We start from the raw sequence: 15,360 nt of genomic DNA, 5'->3' as shown, positions 1-15,360 counted from the left end.
TTTTACCACCTACTATTTTAAAATTTTTATTTTACCACCAAATAAAAAAATTAAAGTTGTTTTTTTACCACCAAATTACAACTCTGGTGACTGAAAAATGCAGTGGGTCCCACTTTGTTAAAATACAATTTGTCCAAATTTTTTGGTGGTAAAAGCCAAACTTTGTTAAATTATGTTGGGTAATTTTGGATATCTATGATCAAATCACATCGTCAGCCGTTAATCTTGTTAAAATTTTCTTCCAAAAAAAAATGTTAAAATTTAACCCTTCTTAAAATTACTATGGTAATCCCTAACCAAACAAAACCTATGTATATAACATCCGTATATTTGTGTCACCATAACTAAACATTCAATCAAATTAAAGAAACCAGAAATTAATCTTTCTCCTTCCTTCCAATAATTCCCTCAATCACCCATCTTTTTCAATTGAATCAATCAAACAAATCCATCAATGACGAATACTTAATCGGAAAGCAGGATGAAGGAGACGACGATTAATTCGTTCCATAACTTACCAAGTGAATTAATCACAAATATTTTTACAAAACTCTCTGTAAAAAGCTTGTTAAAAGCAAGGTCCATTTGCAAAGAATGGAACTCCGTTATAACCCATCAAGATTTCACATCACATCATCTCCAACTTTAACCTCGAAACCACTTATTAAGCCGTCATGTAGAGCAAGGAGCGTTACTCATTCGTCGAACTGATTCTTTCACTCAAGATGATCAGCTCATTACACCACAAATCCTCACTACTAGAAATAGGGCTATTTCCGACGGATTGGTTCTGACGGACACGTAAATCCGTCGGAAAACCTTGAAACTCCGACAGATTTTTATTCCGTTGGGGATTTTCGACGGATTTTAACAATCCGTCGGTAATTTACGACGGAATATATGGGCTTATTCCGTCGGAAAATTAATTTTCCAACAGAATTAAAATCCGTCGAAAATTTCCGTCGAAATATATTTAAAAAAAAAATTTAACCGAAACCCTAAACCCCCCTTTTATCTCAGCTAGCCGTTACTCCTACCCTTTTTCATTCTCTCTCCTCTTATCTTCTTCAGTTCTTTTCCCTCTCTACTCCTTCTCTTTTTCTCTCATCTCCTCCTCCTTCCTCTGTCTTTCTCGAATTCCTTTCCCTCCTCTTTCTCTTGTCTTCTCCGTCCTCCTCCCTCTCTTCGTCAAGAATCATCAAAATCAAAACGAAATTCGAAGGTTCATGGTCAAATTCTTGGTATATACTGTCAAATTCTTGGTTTTACGGTCAAATTCGACCTTGAAATCCCTAGATCTAGAGGTTTCATGGTCGAATTTGGTCGTATTAAACCAAATTCGAGATGAAAGTCGAAGGTTCGGCCGTATTAAGGTATGTCTTGTGTTTAATTTTCTTTTTTTTTTGTTAATTTTTGGGTTTGAGGTTGGTTGTTTTCGACGGCGATGGTGGTTTGAGGTTGGTGGTGGGGTGGTTTGTTTAGGATGGGTAGTTCGGCTGGATTTGTTAGGGGTTTTCGATTTTGTTGTTAATTTTAAGATTTTTGGGCTAATTTTCGTTTTTGGGTGTTAATTTTCGATTTTGGGGGATTTTCGTTTTGTTGGGGTTGATTTTCGTGTTTATGGGTTTAATTTACTGGGTTTGTGGTGGTGGTGTGTGGTGTTTAATTTACTGGGTTTGTGGTGGTGGTGTGTGTCTTTGGTTGTGTGTGGTGGTGGTGTGTGTCGGTGGTGGTGTGTGGTGGTGGGATAAGGGTGGGTTTGTGGTGGGGGTCGGCGTGCAGTGGTTCTCGGGTGGGGGCTGGTGATTCTGGATGGGGGCTGGTGGGTCGGTTAGGGTGGGCTTGACAACGGTATTTTGGGTGGTTAGAGGTGGTGAAACTCCGTGCCGGCGGTGGCGCAATGTTTTTTTTTAATTGGATAAATGAACTTTCCGACGGAAATTCTAACGAAAATTTTCGATCGAATTTACTATTCCGTCGGAAATTTCCGACGGACTGGAGCCTGAAAATATCCAACGACAGAAAATTCTGTCGGAAAAGTGTTTCGTTCCGACGGAATTTCCGACGAAAAAGGTGGTTTTTCCTACGATGCTGTTTCCAACAATCATATCCGACGGAATTCCATCGGAAACACCTTTTCCAACGGATTTCAGGGTGATTTCGACGGAATTTTTCCGTCGGATATGGGCCTATTTCTAGTAGTGCTTCCAAGATACTGTTGTTACCCGTGTTGCGAGCTATGTTCATGGGGTGTTACTAATGCACAATAATGTTGTAGTAGGCGCCGAAAACGACTACTCGGATATTATATTGTGGATTCCGTCAATTCGAAAGTCCTTACGAATCCCATATTTTGTAGCGGGTGGGTGGCATTATAAGATCAAGTTCAGGTTCGATGCTGTGAGTAGTACTTACAAGGTAGTATCCGTATGTTTGGTAAGATTCCAAGCAACAACCAAGGTTTACAGCTTACGGAATCATAGGTGGTTATCCCCGAAACAAAGGGAACCTCCAAATCCGGCAGTGTATTTTAATGTATTCATAATGCCTTTTAATTTCGACAACAAGAGTTATTGGCTTGGAAGTGTTAAAAGTAGCAATACATCAATATTGATGCATTTTCTGTGTTTCGATCTTGATAAAGAGGCTTTTACCAGCATGAAATGTCCTGATGTCGAGGTCGTTGCCGAGGGACGGTATCTCAAGAGATGCTCGGCAGTATTGAATAATTCTTTGACAGCGTTGGACTGCTATGATGGACCTAATAAAGTATATGGTAGTGTATGGAAGGGAGTAAAGTCCATTTCGGGTTTTAGTTGGACTAAGCAACATAAATTAGATGTTACAAATAATGTTGTCTGGGGTTTGTTGCGTCTTAAGGTTGAGATGTGGTTTCGTAACTTACCTAAGGGATCGATTTCGGACGACGACGTCAAAAATCATGAGGTTGAATTGAGGGCGCTCTCTGGTGTTAATAGGCTGAGGATAAAGTTTCTTGATCGGTATGTGGAAAGCTTAGTACTCTTGCTTGAAGGAACAAATATTGAGTGATCAAGCAAGTAAGTGGTTACAAATTGGTGTTTGAAAGGTTACAAATTAAGTTTCTTCTTTATTAGGAGTTCATTTAGGAGCTTATTAGTGCTTATATTCTTCGTTTTCAATTGATTTTTAGACATTTTTTCCAGGTAATTCCCAGTTTCTCTTCTTGATAAACAAGGAGCGTTTCTCATGGGGGTAATTTGGTCCGTTTTTGCTAGAATATGAGGGTATAACTTACATTTTCAATTTTCATTGACAAAAGCCGTTAAGTCTCAATTTTGAGGGAATGTTAAGTGTTTTAACTTTACCCCCTTGTTACCTACTCCATTTCAGAGGTCCATCTTTGTTCGCCAAACTTGGACAACCCAAAGCGGTGCCGTTTGCGGCGGTGATGCAGACTTCGTATGTAGGAGCTTCAATGGAGGAAGGAAAGCTCAGAAGCATCTAACACCTATCCATAAAGGGTTAAACATACCTTTAATTTCAATATTTTCTTTAGGGTTTTTCGTTACATTTCGGCGGCGAAGCAGTCATTCAATGGAGGAATTCGAGCTTTGGCGGCAAAGCTTCAATAGAGGAATTCGAGCTTTAGCGGCGAAGCTTCAATGGAGGACGGTCACCCTTACCCTTTGGGTTGACCATGCCATAAATTTTACCCTTTCTTATAGGGTTTTTAATTTGATTTTGGCAGCGACGACGCCCATGTTCGCCGCCGATGATGGTGGTTGTCGTTGGTGGAGACGATTTTAGACGAAAGAGGAAGAAGATGGTGTTGGTGTTTGTTGTCGGTGGAGGTGAAATACGAAAGAGAAAGGTGATCAATGGTGTTGTCGGTGGAGGTGAAAGAGTGGTTTTCTCCGGTGACATTGAGAAATAACCATGAAATTTCTACTGTGGAGTTTGAATAACTTTGATGAACAAACGCTGTTAATTTTACCGTCTAATGTTGTCTACAATGGTCCACCTCACCAGATCAGTGGAACCCACAGAAAACAAATATTCAGATTATAATACTATTTGTTTACAATTCACGAAGCATTTTTATTATACAATTGCCATTAGAGAAACTCTTCTTGTTTCTCAAGAAGAGAAACTGGGGTGCCCCCATTTTTTCCCCTCTTTTTAGTAGTATAGTAGTAGTAATTGTTGCTGTTATTTAGTACCAATTATATTTTGTAAAGATAGCACAAAATAAACAAGTTCTAAGTAGATGGGCCGCTTTCAATCAATGTATGCTTGAGTTGTTTGTAAGTTTTTTTTTTCATGAATATTGATTACATACTCTGTCTTTTCAACTTTTTATCTACTGAATCTGATATAATCTTTCTAGAATAATATGTGTGTATGTCATATTTGGAATTATAAGTGGAGGATGTAATTGGCGAATTGGTCGGGCATCAAATGTTTAGGCGTAATGAAAGTTAGATGTGGACATTTTAGTCTTTTAGACAATGTGAAGCAAGGCGTCTGAACAGTTTTGAAAATAAGATGTGGACATTTGAGGCAATACGACGGGTCAAATTCAAATCGGCTTTTGGTAGAATTGGGGTTCGATTAATTGGGTGTTGGCCTATCGGGTTGAGTTCAAGTTCATCATAGATCGGGTACAAATTTGAGTTGAAGCATTGCTCAAACCTTGTACAAATGAAACAAAAGTGTTGGTTTAGGTTGGTTACAAACAAAATCAATAGTTGGAATTTGATTGGTATCGCAGAGAGTATTTAACATCCAAAAATTTTTACATTTTTGGTTGATTAAATAAATTTAGCTGACCCTAGTGCACCAGGGCAATAAACCAAAATTTGGGTCAAATAGACTAAGGTCTCAAGTGATGCTTATAAGTTTTAATAAAAAATAAATAAAATTCGCCCTTATATACTAGAAAATCCAAATTATAGTATAACACTACTGGTATGTTTTTTTTTTTTTTTTTTTTTTTTTTTTTTTTTTTTTTGTTTTTTGAACGGACACTATTGGTAATTTGGTATGTTTATCAAACATTACCCATAAACGATTTCCGTCCAATTTAATCACTAACGGTTTTCCACTCCAATAAAATAAAGTGCCAAACTTGGTCAAATAACTATTGACTCCATTAAGTAACAAAGAAAGAGGAAAGTTAAAAAATCAAATTTTCTCTCTCTAGCGAACCCCCACCTTTTTCCCACCGCCTCCACCGCTTTCTCCATTTCAACCCCCTGCTCGCCGGCGACTGGCGCTCTACTCCTAGCCGTCGCCGGCGAGTGTAATCCTTTCCTCTTTGTTTAGTTTTTTTCTTTTATAGGGGTCTCTTGGTGAAGAAAACAGGGGATTTGCAGAGCTGTTTGTTCGTTGTCCTCTTCGGTGGTTCTTCAATTGTGGTGTCTCGTCTAGTGTTCTGCTCAGCGAAACAAGGACCAAAGGCTATTCTTAACGCCGCCGTCGAAAGGAATTTGTTAATCCCGGCGGTAAAGGTAAAGTTAAGGTTAGGGTTTCCTTGCTTTTTCCAATCGGTATAGTGAGGTGGTTCTTGCGTTGGCCGTGACAGTTGGGCTTGGTGTAAGGTTAGTTTCTGCCGGTGAGGTTCAATTTGGTTCTCGTTGCTTTCCCCTTGGTCCACGAATTTCCTGATGTTCGTGTGCTTGTTTTCTTCGCTTTGGTTAGTTGTGATTAGTTTGTTGTTCTTAGTTTGTCTTAGTTCAATTATGTTGTCATTGTGTATTTTGATGCTTTGGTTGTTGTTTTGTAATAATTCTCTTTCTCTGCGTGGTCATGAGTTAGAGTTTCATAGGGTTGTTCTGCGTATGGAGGTTATTGAACTGTGGTCGTGTTTCTTGGAGCCTTGTTGGTCGGTTTTAGGGGTTGTAAGGTTAGGCAATCCCTTGTTAGTTGGAGTGGTGGATCGTGTGGTTGCCTTTTCGGGGTGGGTCTTTGTTCCCCTGGTAGTTACAGTTTCTCGAGAGAAGGGGAGTTCTCAATTAGATGTTGGGGTTTCCTTCTCTAGGTGTTTGAGTGGTTTTCCTAGTTTGATTTTCCCGGGGGTCAAGTTTCATATGCAGTTGGATAAGTTCCCCTGCATTTGGAGATTGCAGGGGAAGAGTGGTGTTGAGAGAAGCGGTTTGTTAGCAGTCCTGGTTGCTTGGTTGTGGGATGATATAGGCATGCATACAATTGCAATCATCCCCTTGTTGTTTGTTTTGGTGATGACAAAGTCAGTCATTGCTGTAAATCAAAATCTTGAAGGAGGCTCCCCATCTTTAGTGTTTGGGGTAAGCAAAGTCCTCCGTTATCTTGGACTCTCTATTGGTAGGGTTGCAAGAAGAGAACCTGCATTGGAATGCATGGTTTCTCATGATAGAGTCGTTCAAATATATGACTCTACTGGGTTTGTTCCAAGACTCCTAGGATGCGGCTTTGCTTTTCGATCCCTAAGAGTGGAATGGTGTCAAGGGTCTTTTTCAAAGCAACAGGGTGCACTCGTTTTCCGATGCCAGTGCTATTTCCGGGTTTCTGCATTAAGGTTATTTGGTGTTTTCTGTCCATCTCGAATGTTATGGTTAATTCGGCATCTCTCGGTCCGCATTGAGGATGTGGTACGATTCTTTTGGTTGGCTAGGCTCTGTAGTATTTGGGGTGCTGTGAATATTTTCTGGTACTCTGATTCTCTTCGTATTTCCTCCTTTAGTCTTGGGCAGGCGCTCTATGATGATAGGTTTAGGTGTGTTGTCTTAGTATCTTTCCACAGGGTAGTTTTTGCAGTTGTTAGTGTTAGGTTGGTTTTTGCAGTTGTTAGTGTTAGGTTGTAATTATGCTTTTATTTATTTAATGAGTTGATCTTTGTCAAAAAAGAAGAAAAAAAAAAAAAAAAAACTATTGACTCCATTACTTTTTTTTGACACAATACTCCATTACTTAAATAGTCAAATGAATGAAATACCTAGTACTCCAAAAAAGAAAAAGAAAGAAAGAAAAAAAAAAAAAAACAAAACAAAACAAAAAAAAACTAGTTCTCCAAGAGTACCAACTCTACAACGCATCATCTCTCTGGCTTAATTATGAGTTGAATGGCCGAATTGAGTAGAATGGAGGGGGAATTCTCACGGGACAACAATTTGCCGGCGGAATTATTGTTGGAGATCTTGACATGGCTACCTTCAAAAACCCTTTTAAAATTCAGGTCTGTTTGTAAAACCTGGTGTTCTTTCATTAATTCCTCCAATTTCATTTCTTTGCATCTAAATTGTTACAACAAAAATCCCCAAAAATTAGGTCATCATTTGATAGCAATTGAAAGATCTGTAGGCGATGGATGTAAATTCACAATTCGTAGTAGTGACACATTGACTACGGTTTCAGATCTTGTTGAATTTCCTGAACCACATTCAATTTCTGGAAACTGTAATGGGTTGATTTTGTTGAGATACAATAGGAATGCCGTTCGATTGTGGAACCCTTGTATAAGAAAATCATTGTTTATTCCCCATTGTCCTTTTGCGACTCCTTGGAGTAGAATTCATCGTTGTTCTGTAGCTTATGCTTTAGGATTTTCCCCTTCTAGTAATGATTATAAGGTGCTTGCGATTAAGACTTTTATTCATAGGTTTAATGATGATGCCTGGATTGCTGTATACTCACTCACTGATCACCTTTGGAGAGAAAAACTGAATCCGGTGAGTAAGTCGGGTTGGGCTATATCGGGGTTTAGGAGTGAAGGAGGGTTAGTTTGTTGTGGAGGGGTGGTATATTGGATTGATAGAAATCGTGAAGCTAATGCAAAACTCTACTTGTATGACTTTGATGTTGAAGAATTTAGTGTTATGCAACTGCCTGATGCTGTGAAAGAAGGCACTAATAGGTTTATTTTTGCTCATGGTGAGTCCTTGGGAGTTTTAATGATGTCATATGAAAGTAGCTGCATATGGGTTTTGGAAAAGGATGGCGGAGATAATCCATGGAGGCTATGGTTTAAGGGAGATCCGAATATAGATGCTCCTAGAGTGTTTGATTGTTCAAGTATTGTCTATAGTCAAAAGAGCAATACGTTTTTGTTGTTCAACACTCACGATCACATTACAATGTCTTATAACATTGCAAGCAACCAAATAAGAGCTATGATGAGTAGCTGGATATTTTTCCAGACTTATGTAGAAAGCTTGGTTTTGCACAAAGGTTTTGATGAGACTCTCACATCTTTCCTATGAAATTGATGAAGGGTTGATAATGGCTGATTCTGGAAGGTCACAGCAGGAGCAGGTAATACTTGCTCTTAATCATGTGATTTATTTTTTGCACTTACATCTTCTGAAATTTGTAAAGTACACATTGTATTAATTGTGTTTTGTTATGCTTTAAAATGAATTGTTTAGGAAGACTAGCTTTTGTTGTTCTATATAGAATTTTTTTGAACTTGTTCTTATAAAGGATCTTATAACCTTTAATCACATATACCTGATGATGGTGTAGTTAATGTGTAAACAAAATAAAGAAAAAAGGTTAGTAAAGTGGATATTTCCTCTGGAATACTATCTATCAACCATCAATGAAGGTAGTTTTTTTTTTTTTTTTGGCAAAATCTCCACTTTATAAGGTAGTTTTTTTACTATATATCCATTGGAATATCGTTGAAATACATAGTTCTTTAATAAAATTATTAGGTGCCTAAAACATATTTTTTGCATTAGTGGTAATTAAATCTACCTAAGCTTCAAATGGAACTGATGAAGACTGACTATTAAACAGATTACTTTTATAGTTTAAAGAGATTATTTTCATGTGATTAGTATGGCAAGTCATAAGGAGTTAAGGGTATAATATTTGTTGAAATATGAAACAACGTAGTGATCTATCTTGTTTATATGACAATCATATAATGATTGTTGTTATTATACACTAAGTATACAAGGGTTGTTGGCATTTAGCTTTGAATCTCATGTACATGATACTATGCTAGTATCTGTTGCAGTCATGTGGATGTGGCATTAATATTAAGTGGTAACTTTTAGGGCTCTATACTTTTTTTGAGGATGCCCCAATTTCTCATGGTGAGAAACAAATTTTGTTTCTCACATGATATTTTCGTAAATAAACCAACAACTTTATTCAATTGTGGAGCCCACAATAATGAAAAAGTTGTTGATTTATTCACGAAAATGCCATTATGAGAAACAAATTTGTTTCGCACCATGAGAAACAGGGAATTTCCCACTTTTTTTTTTTTGTTTATTTCTAGTGTTGGCAGGGGTAATGATATGACATAGGGTAATATGGTAATTAGTTTTGTCATCATTTGTGTCTATCCATGTCTTGAAAATTAGGTTGGTGCCTTGGTGTTAGCATACTCAACGCAAATTTGATCCTAATCAGTAGAATTGAACGTGGGAGGTTTGTGCTGAAAAATTAATACCAAAGTCTGAGTCTATGCTAGGGAGATGTTAAGTATGATACAAGTAAGAAGTTTGTTATAGCACATCCTTGAGGCAGTATTGGATCTTCACCCATCAGTCTTCACTGCGGAGTCTTGATCACCCACCTAGCACATAGTGCTTTGGAGCATTATGAGTGAATGAAAACCCATGGTGTATCTTAGATAACAGGTTCTATCTAAGATAATTATTTGCGGATTTATGTCTTAAGCTTTGATTCTGTTGAAGACTTTCAAGTTTTAAACATGATTATCTCCATACCAAAATGAGAAACATGAAAATAGCAACACTTACCACAATAAGCAGATCCCAAATATTTCCAAAATAGTCTAGTAGTCAAACAAGAAACTGGAAGAGGAAGCATCTGATGAATACTTTTAGGTAGTCATGTAAATCCATGAAGTTTTGGAGGGATATCTGTCAGGGTTGCCAGTGAAAGATTCAGGTGTGTGTGTGTAAAACATGAAGTTTTCTAGATTGTAATTGATTCCTTAGATTACATTTCTGTGCATTGTAAACTTAAAGTAAACAATTGCAACACACATCTGCTTGCCATCGAATGTTTAAGCTGTGCATAGGAAAGCTGCTCATATGCCGAACAATCTATAATTCATATTTTCGTACTTTTATTGTTGGCACTATTTTGGACTGATGCCTATATAGAAGCTCACCCGAGACTCTGAGAGGATGAGACAAGAGTGTAGAAAAGAAAAATAGTTACAGAGAGGTACATGCCATATTGAATTAAAAAATTGGATCATTAACTAGTTCAACTATTTATTCAAAGATAATGTTTGAAACGGTTTATAATAGGTTTCTCTAAGCAGGTACTTGAAATATATAGCTGAACTAGTTAATGTGTCACGGATCCACATGGTCAAGGTGTCCAACCAAGTCAACCTCCCATAAGGGTCTATACAAGAAGAAGGCAAGTCAACCAAGAGGGAAGAAAAGCAACAACAGCAGCAAACACTAAAGGGGATTATGGAAGCTCCAATTGAGAAGAGGACAAAAGTAATTAAAAGGAAGAGAAGGAAAGAAAGTCAATTAGTTTCCTTGTGTTAATTTATGTCTTTCTAATTTAGCTAAGTATCACATGTAACTTCAAGGTCTTCTATGACCACCTTGTGTTAGGGGGAGACATCCAGAAAATTGAGTGAAAACACATTGTGAGAGTGGTGGCCTCAAGCTACTAGTGAGAGTGATAGCCTCAAGTTATCAAGTGTATCCCTCCTATATCATTAATCAATCAAGCTTTAATCCTTCCTTCCCATAGACAACAAATAATGATCATATATGGGTTCAAACGACATTATATGACCACGAGATGTATTTCTTAGAATTTCAAGACTTTTAGACACGGGGCCCTTAAGACTCCAAATTTTCTCAAAAAGCGTGGATATAGTCTTCAATTTTTGAATTTTTTGACTTTTTTCGCCTGGAAATAGAAATTGCCGAAATGTTTATCATGGTCCCTAATATCCTCCGGGAATCCAATTGGGTAGGTGGAACTAACCAATTTGCCTTTAAACGGCCAATTTACTGATTTACAACTTGCACCGATTTCATTAATTCAAGCCTACCATGAACATTTATGACAACATATAATGATTATATATGGTTCCAAACTGCATTATATGACCCTGAGATGTATCCCCTTAAATCTCGAGTCTTTTCGTCAACAGGCCACGAAACCTCCAAAATTTCTCAAAAAGCATGAATATTAGACTTCAATTTTGGAATTTTTTGATTTTTTTTCACCCGGAAATAAAATTTGACGAAATGTTTACCATGGTCTCTAATACCCTCCGAAATTCCAATTGGGTGGGTGGAACCATCTAATTTGCCTTTAAACGACCAATTTATCGGTTCACAACTTGCACCGATTTCAATAACTCAAGCCTACCACGAACATTTATGATAACAAATAATGATCATATATGGTACCAAACGGCATTATATGACCCCGTGATACATCCCCTAGAATTTTAAGACTTTTCGAAACCGGGCCCCGAAACCTCCAAAATTTCTCAAAAAGTGTGGATAGCCTTCAATTTTGGAATTTTTTGACTTTTTTCGCCCGGAAATAATAATTTCCGAATTGTTTACCATGGTCCCTAATACCCTCTGGGAGTCCAATTGGGGGGATGGAACCATCCAATTTGCCTTTAAACGGCCAATTTACCGGTATATAACTTGTACCGATTTCATTAATTCAAGCCTAACACGAACATTTATGACAACATATAATGATTATATATGATTCCAAATGGCATTATATGACCCCGAGATATATCCCTTAAATTTTTGAGGCTTATCGACACCGGGCTTCAAAATCTCCAAATTTTCCCAAAAAGCGTAGAAAATCTAGAGATTTTGAAGCCCGGTGTCTATAAGCCTATGGTTCCAAACGTCATTATATAACCCCGAGATTTATTCCCTATAATCTCAAGGCTTTTCGACACCGTGACCCGAAACCTCAAAAATTTCTCAAAAACGTGGATATAAACCTTCAATTTTTGAAAATTTTGACTTTTTTCGCCTGTAAATAAAACTTGCCGAAATTTTTACCATGGTTCCTAATACCCCTTGGGAGTCCAATTGGGTGGGTTGAACTATCCAATTTTCCTTTAAACGACCAATTTACCGGTTTACAACTTGCACCGATTTATTATTAAATCAAGCCTACCACGAACATTTATGACAACATATAATGTTCATAAATGGTTTCAAACGGCATTATTTGACCTCGAGTTTTTTAAACCCCCTAAAATTTAAAGGCTTTTCGACATCGGGCCTCGAAACCTGCAAGATTTCTCAAAAACGTGGATCTTAGCCTTCAATTTTGGAATTTTTTTTAACTATTTTCGCCCGAAAATAAAAATAGCCGAAATGTTTACCATGGTCCCTAATACCTTCCGGGAGTCCAGTTGGGTGGGTGGAACCATCTAATTTACCTATAAACAGCCAATTTACCGGTTTACAACTTGTACCGATTTCATTATCTCAAGCCTACCACGAACATCTATGACAACATATAATGATCATATATGGTTCCAAACGGCATTTATGCCCCCATATGTATTCCCCAAAATCTCAAGACTTTTCGATACCGGGGCCCTGAAACCTCCAAAATTTCTCAAAAAGCGTGGACATTAGCTTTCAATTTATGAATTTTTTGACTATTTTTCGCCTGAAAATAAAAATTGCCGAATGTTTACCATGGTCCTTAATACCCTACGGTAATCCGATTGGGTGGGTGGAACCATCCAATTTGCCTTTAAACGACCAATTTACCAGTTTACAACTTGCACCGATTTCATTAACTCCAGCTTACCACGAACATTTATGACAACAAATAATGATCATATATGATTTCAAACGACATTATATGACCCTGAAATGTATTCCCTAGAATCTCAAGACTTTTCGATACCGGGCCCCATAACCTCCAAAATTTATCAAAAACCGTGATTAGCCTTTATTTTTGGAATTTTTAGACTTTCTTTGCCCAGAAATAATAATTGCCAAAATGTTTACCATGGTCCCTAATATCCTTCGGGAGTCCAATTGGATGGGCAGAACCATCCAATTTGCCTTTAAACGACCAATTTACCAGTTTACAACTTGCACCGATTTCATTAACTCAAACCTACCACGAACATTTATGACAACAAATAATGATCATATATGGTTGAAAACGGCATTATATTACCCTGAGATTTATCCCCTAGAATTTCAAGACTTTTTGACAACGGGCCCCGAAATCTCCAAAATTTTCTTAAAAAGTGTGGATAATTAGCCTTCAATTTTGGAATTTTTTGACTTTTTTTCGCCCGAAAATACTGCCGAAATGTTTACCATGGTCCCTTATATCCTCTGGGAGTCCAATTGGGTCGGTGGAACCATCCGCTTTGCCTTTAAACGGTCAATTTACCGAATTACAACTTGCACCGATTTCATTAATTCAAGCCTACCACGAACATTTAAGACAACATCTAATGATCATATATGGTTCCGAACGGCATTATATGACCCCGAGATGTATCCCCTAAAATCTCAAGCCTTTTCAACACCGGGCCCCGAAATTTCAAAAATTTGTCAATAAGCGTGGATATTAGCCTTCAATTTTGGAATTTTTTGAGTTTTATTCGCCCGAAAATAAAAATTGTCGAAATTTTTACCATGGCCCCTAATACCCTCCGGGAGACCAATTAGGTGGGTGGAATCATCCAATTTGCCTTTAAACAGCCAATTTACCGGTTTACAACTTGCATCGATTTCATTCACACAAGTCTACCACGAACATTTATGACAACATATATTGATAATATATGGTTCCAAACGGAATTATATGACACCGATATATATCTCTTAAATCTTATTTATTTTCGACATCGGGACCCGAAACGTTCGAAATTTCTAAAAAAAGCATGGATATTAGCCTTCAATTTTGGAATTTTTTGACTTTTTTCGCACGAAAATAAAAATTGCCGAAATTTTTATGATGGTCCCTAATACCCTTCGGAATTCCAATTGGGTGGGGGGAACCATCCAATTTTCCTTTAAACGACCAATTTACCGGCTTACAACCTGCATTGATTTCATTATCACAAGCCTACCACGAACATTGATGACAACAAATAATGATCATATATTGTTCCAAACGAAATTATATGACCACGAGATGTATTCCCTTGAATCACAAAACTTTTAGACACAGGGCTCGAGACTCCAAAATTTCTTAAAAAGCGTGGATTAGCCTTCAATTTTTGAATTTTTTGACTTTCGCCTGGAAATAAAAATTGCCGAAATGTTTACTATGGTCCCTAATATCCTCCGAGAGTCCAATTGGGTAGGTGGAACTAACCAATTTGCCTTTAAAAGGCCAATTTACCGATTTAGAACTTGCACCGATGTCATTAATTCAAGCCTATTACGAACATTTATGACAATATATAATGATTATATAAGGTTCCAAACGGCATTATATGACCCCGAGATGTATCCCCTAAAATCTCGAGTCTTTTCGTCAACGAGCCCCGAAACCTCCAAAATTTCTCAAAAAGCGTGACTTCAATTTTGAAATTTTTTGATTTTTTTTCACCCGGAAATAAAAATTGACGAAATGTTTACCGTGGTCCCTCATACCCTCCGAGATTCCAATTGGGTGGGTGGAACTATCCAATTTGCCTTTAAACGACCAATTTATCAGTTTGAAACTTGCACCGATTTCAATAATTCAAGCCTACCACGAACATTTATGACAACAAATAATGATCATATATGGTACTAAACGGAATTATATGACACCGTTATATATCCCCTACAATTACAAGACTTTTCGAAACCGGGCCCCGAAACCTATAAAATTTCTCAAAAAGTGTGGATATTAGCCTTCAATTTTGGAATTTTTTTGACTTTTTTCGCCCGGAAATAAAAATTGCAGAATTGTTTACCATGGTCCCTAATATCCTCCGGGAGTCCAATTAGGGGGATGGAACCATCCAATTTGCCTTTAAACGTCCAATTTACCGGTATACAACTTGTACCGATTTCATTAACTCAAGCCTACCATGAACATTTTTTTGACTTTTTTTCGCCCGGAAATAAAAATTGCAGAATTGTTTACCATGGTCCCTAATATCCTCCGGGAGTCCAATTAGGGGGATGGAACCATCCAATTTGCCTTTAAAAGTCCAATTTACCGGTATACAACTTGTACCGATTTCATTAACTCAAGCCTACCATGAACATTTATGACAACATATAATGATTATATATGATTCCAAACTGCATTATATGACCCCGAGATGTATCCCTTAAATTTTCGAGGCTTATCGACACTGGGCTTCAAAATCTCCAAATTTTCTCAAAAAGCGTAGATATTAGGTTTCAATATTGGAATTTTTCGACTTTT

The 15,360-nt window shown here is 37.4% G+C and overlaps 1 protein-coding gene across 1 annotated transcript; it reads left to right on the top strand.

Moving 5' to 3' along the window:
* The first annotated feature begins 6,984 nt into the window (after positions 1-6,984).
* LOC145568373 (F-box/kelch-repeat protein At3g23880-like) lies at positions 6,985-10,709 on the top strand. The gene is made up of 2 exons (XM_081627801.1): positions 6,985-8,271; positions 10,268-10,709. Exon 1 carries the CDS (start codon positions 7,083-7,085, stop codon positions 8,217-8,219), a length of 1,137 nt encoding a protein of 378 aa, XP_081483927.1. The 5' UTR covers positions 6,985-7,082; the 3' UTR covers positions 8,220-8,271; positions 10,268-10,709.
* The last annotated feature ends 4,651 nt before the right edge of the window (positions 10,710-15,360 follow it).

Source organism: Chenopodium album, chromosome 11 (assembly GCF_948465745.1).
Source record: "Chenopodium album chromosome 11, dcCheAlbu1.1, whole genome shotgun sequence".
Lineage (NCBI taxonomy): Eukaryota > Viridiplantae > Streptophyta > Magnoliopsida > Caryophyllales > Amaranthaceae > Chenopodium > Chenopodium album.
The sequence above is the reverse complement of the archived record's forward strand: the minus strand, read 5'-3'. Positions and strand labels throughout refer to the sequence as shown.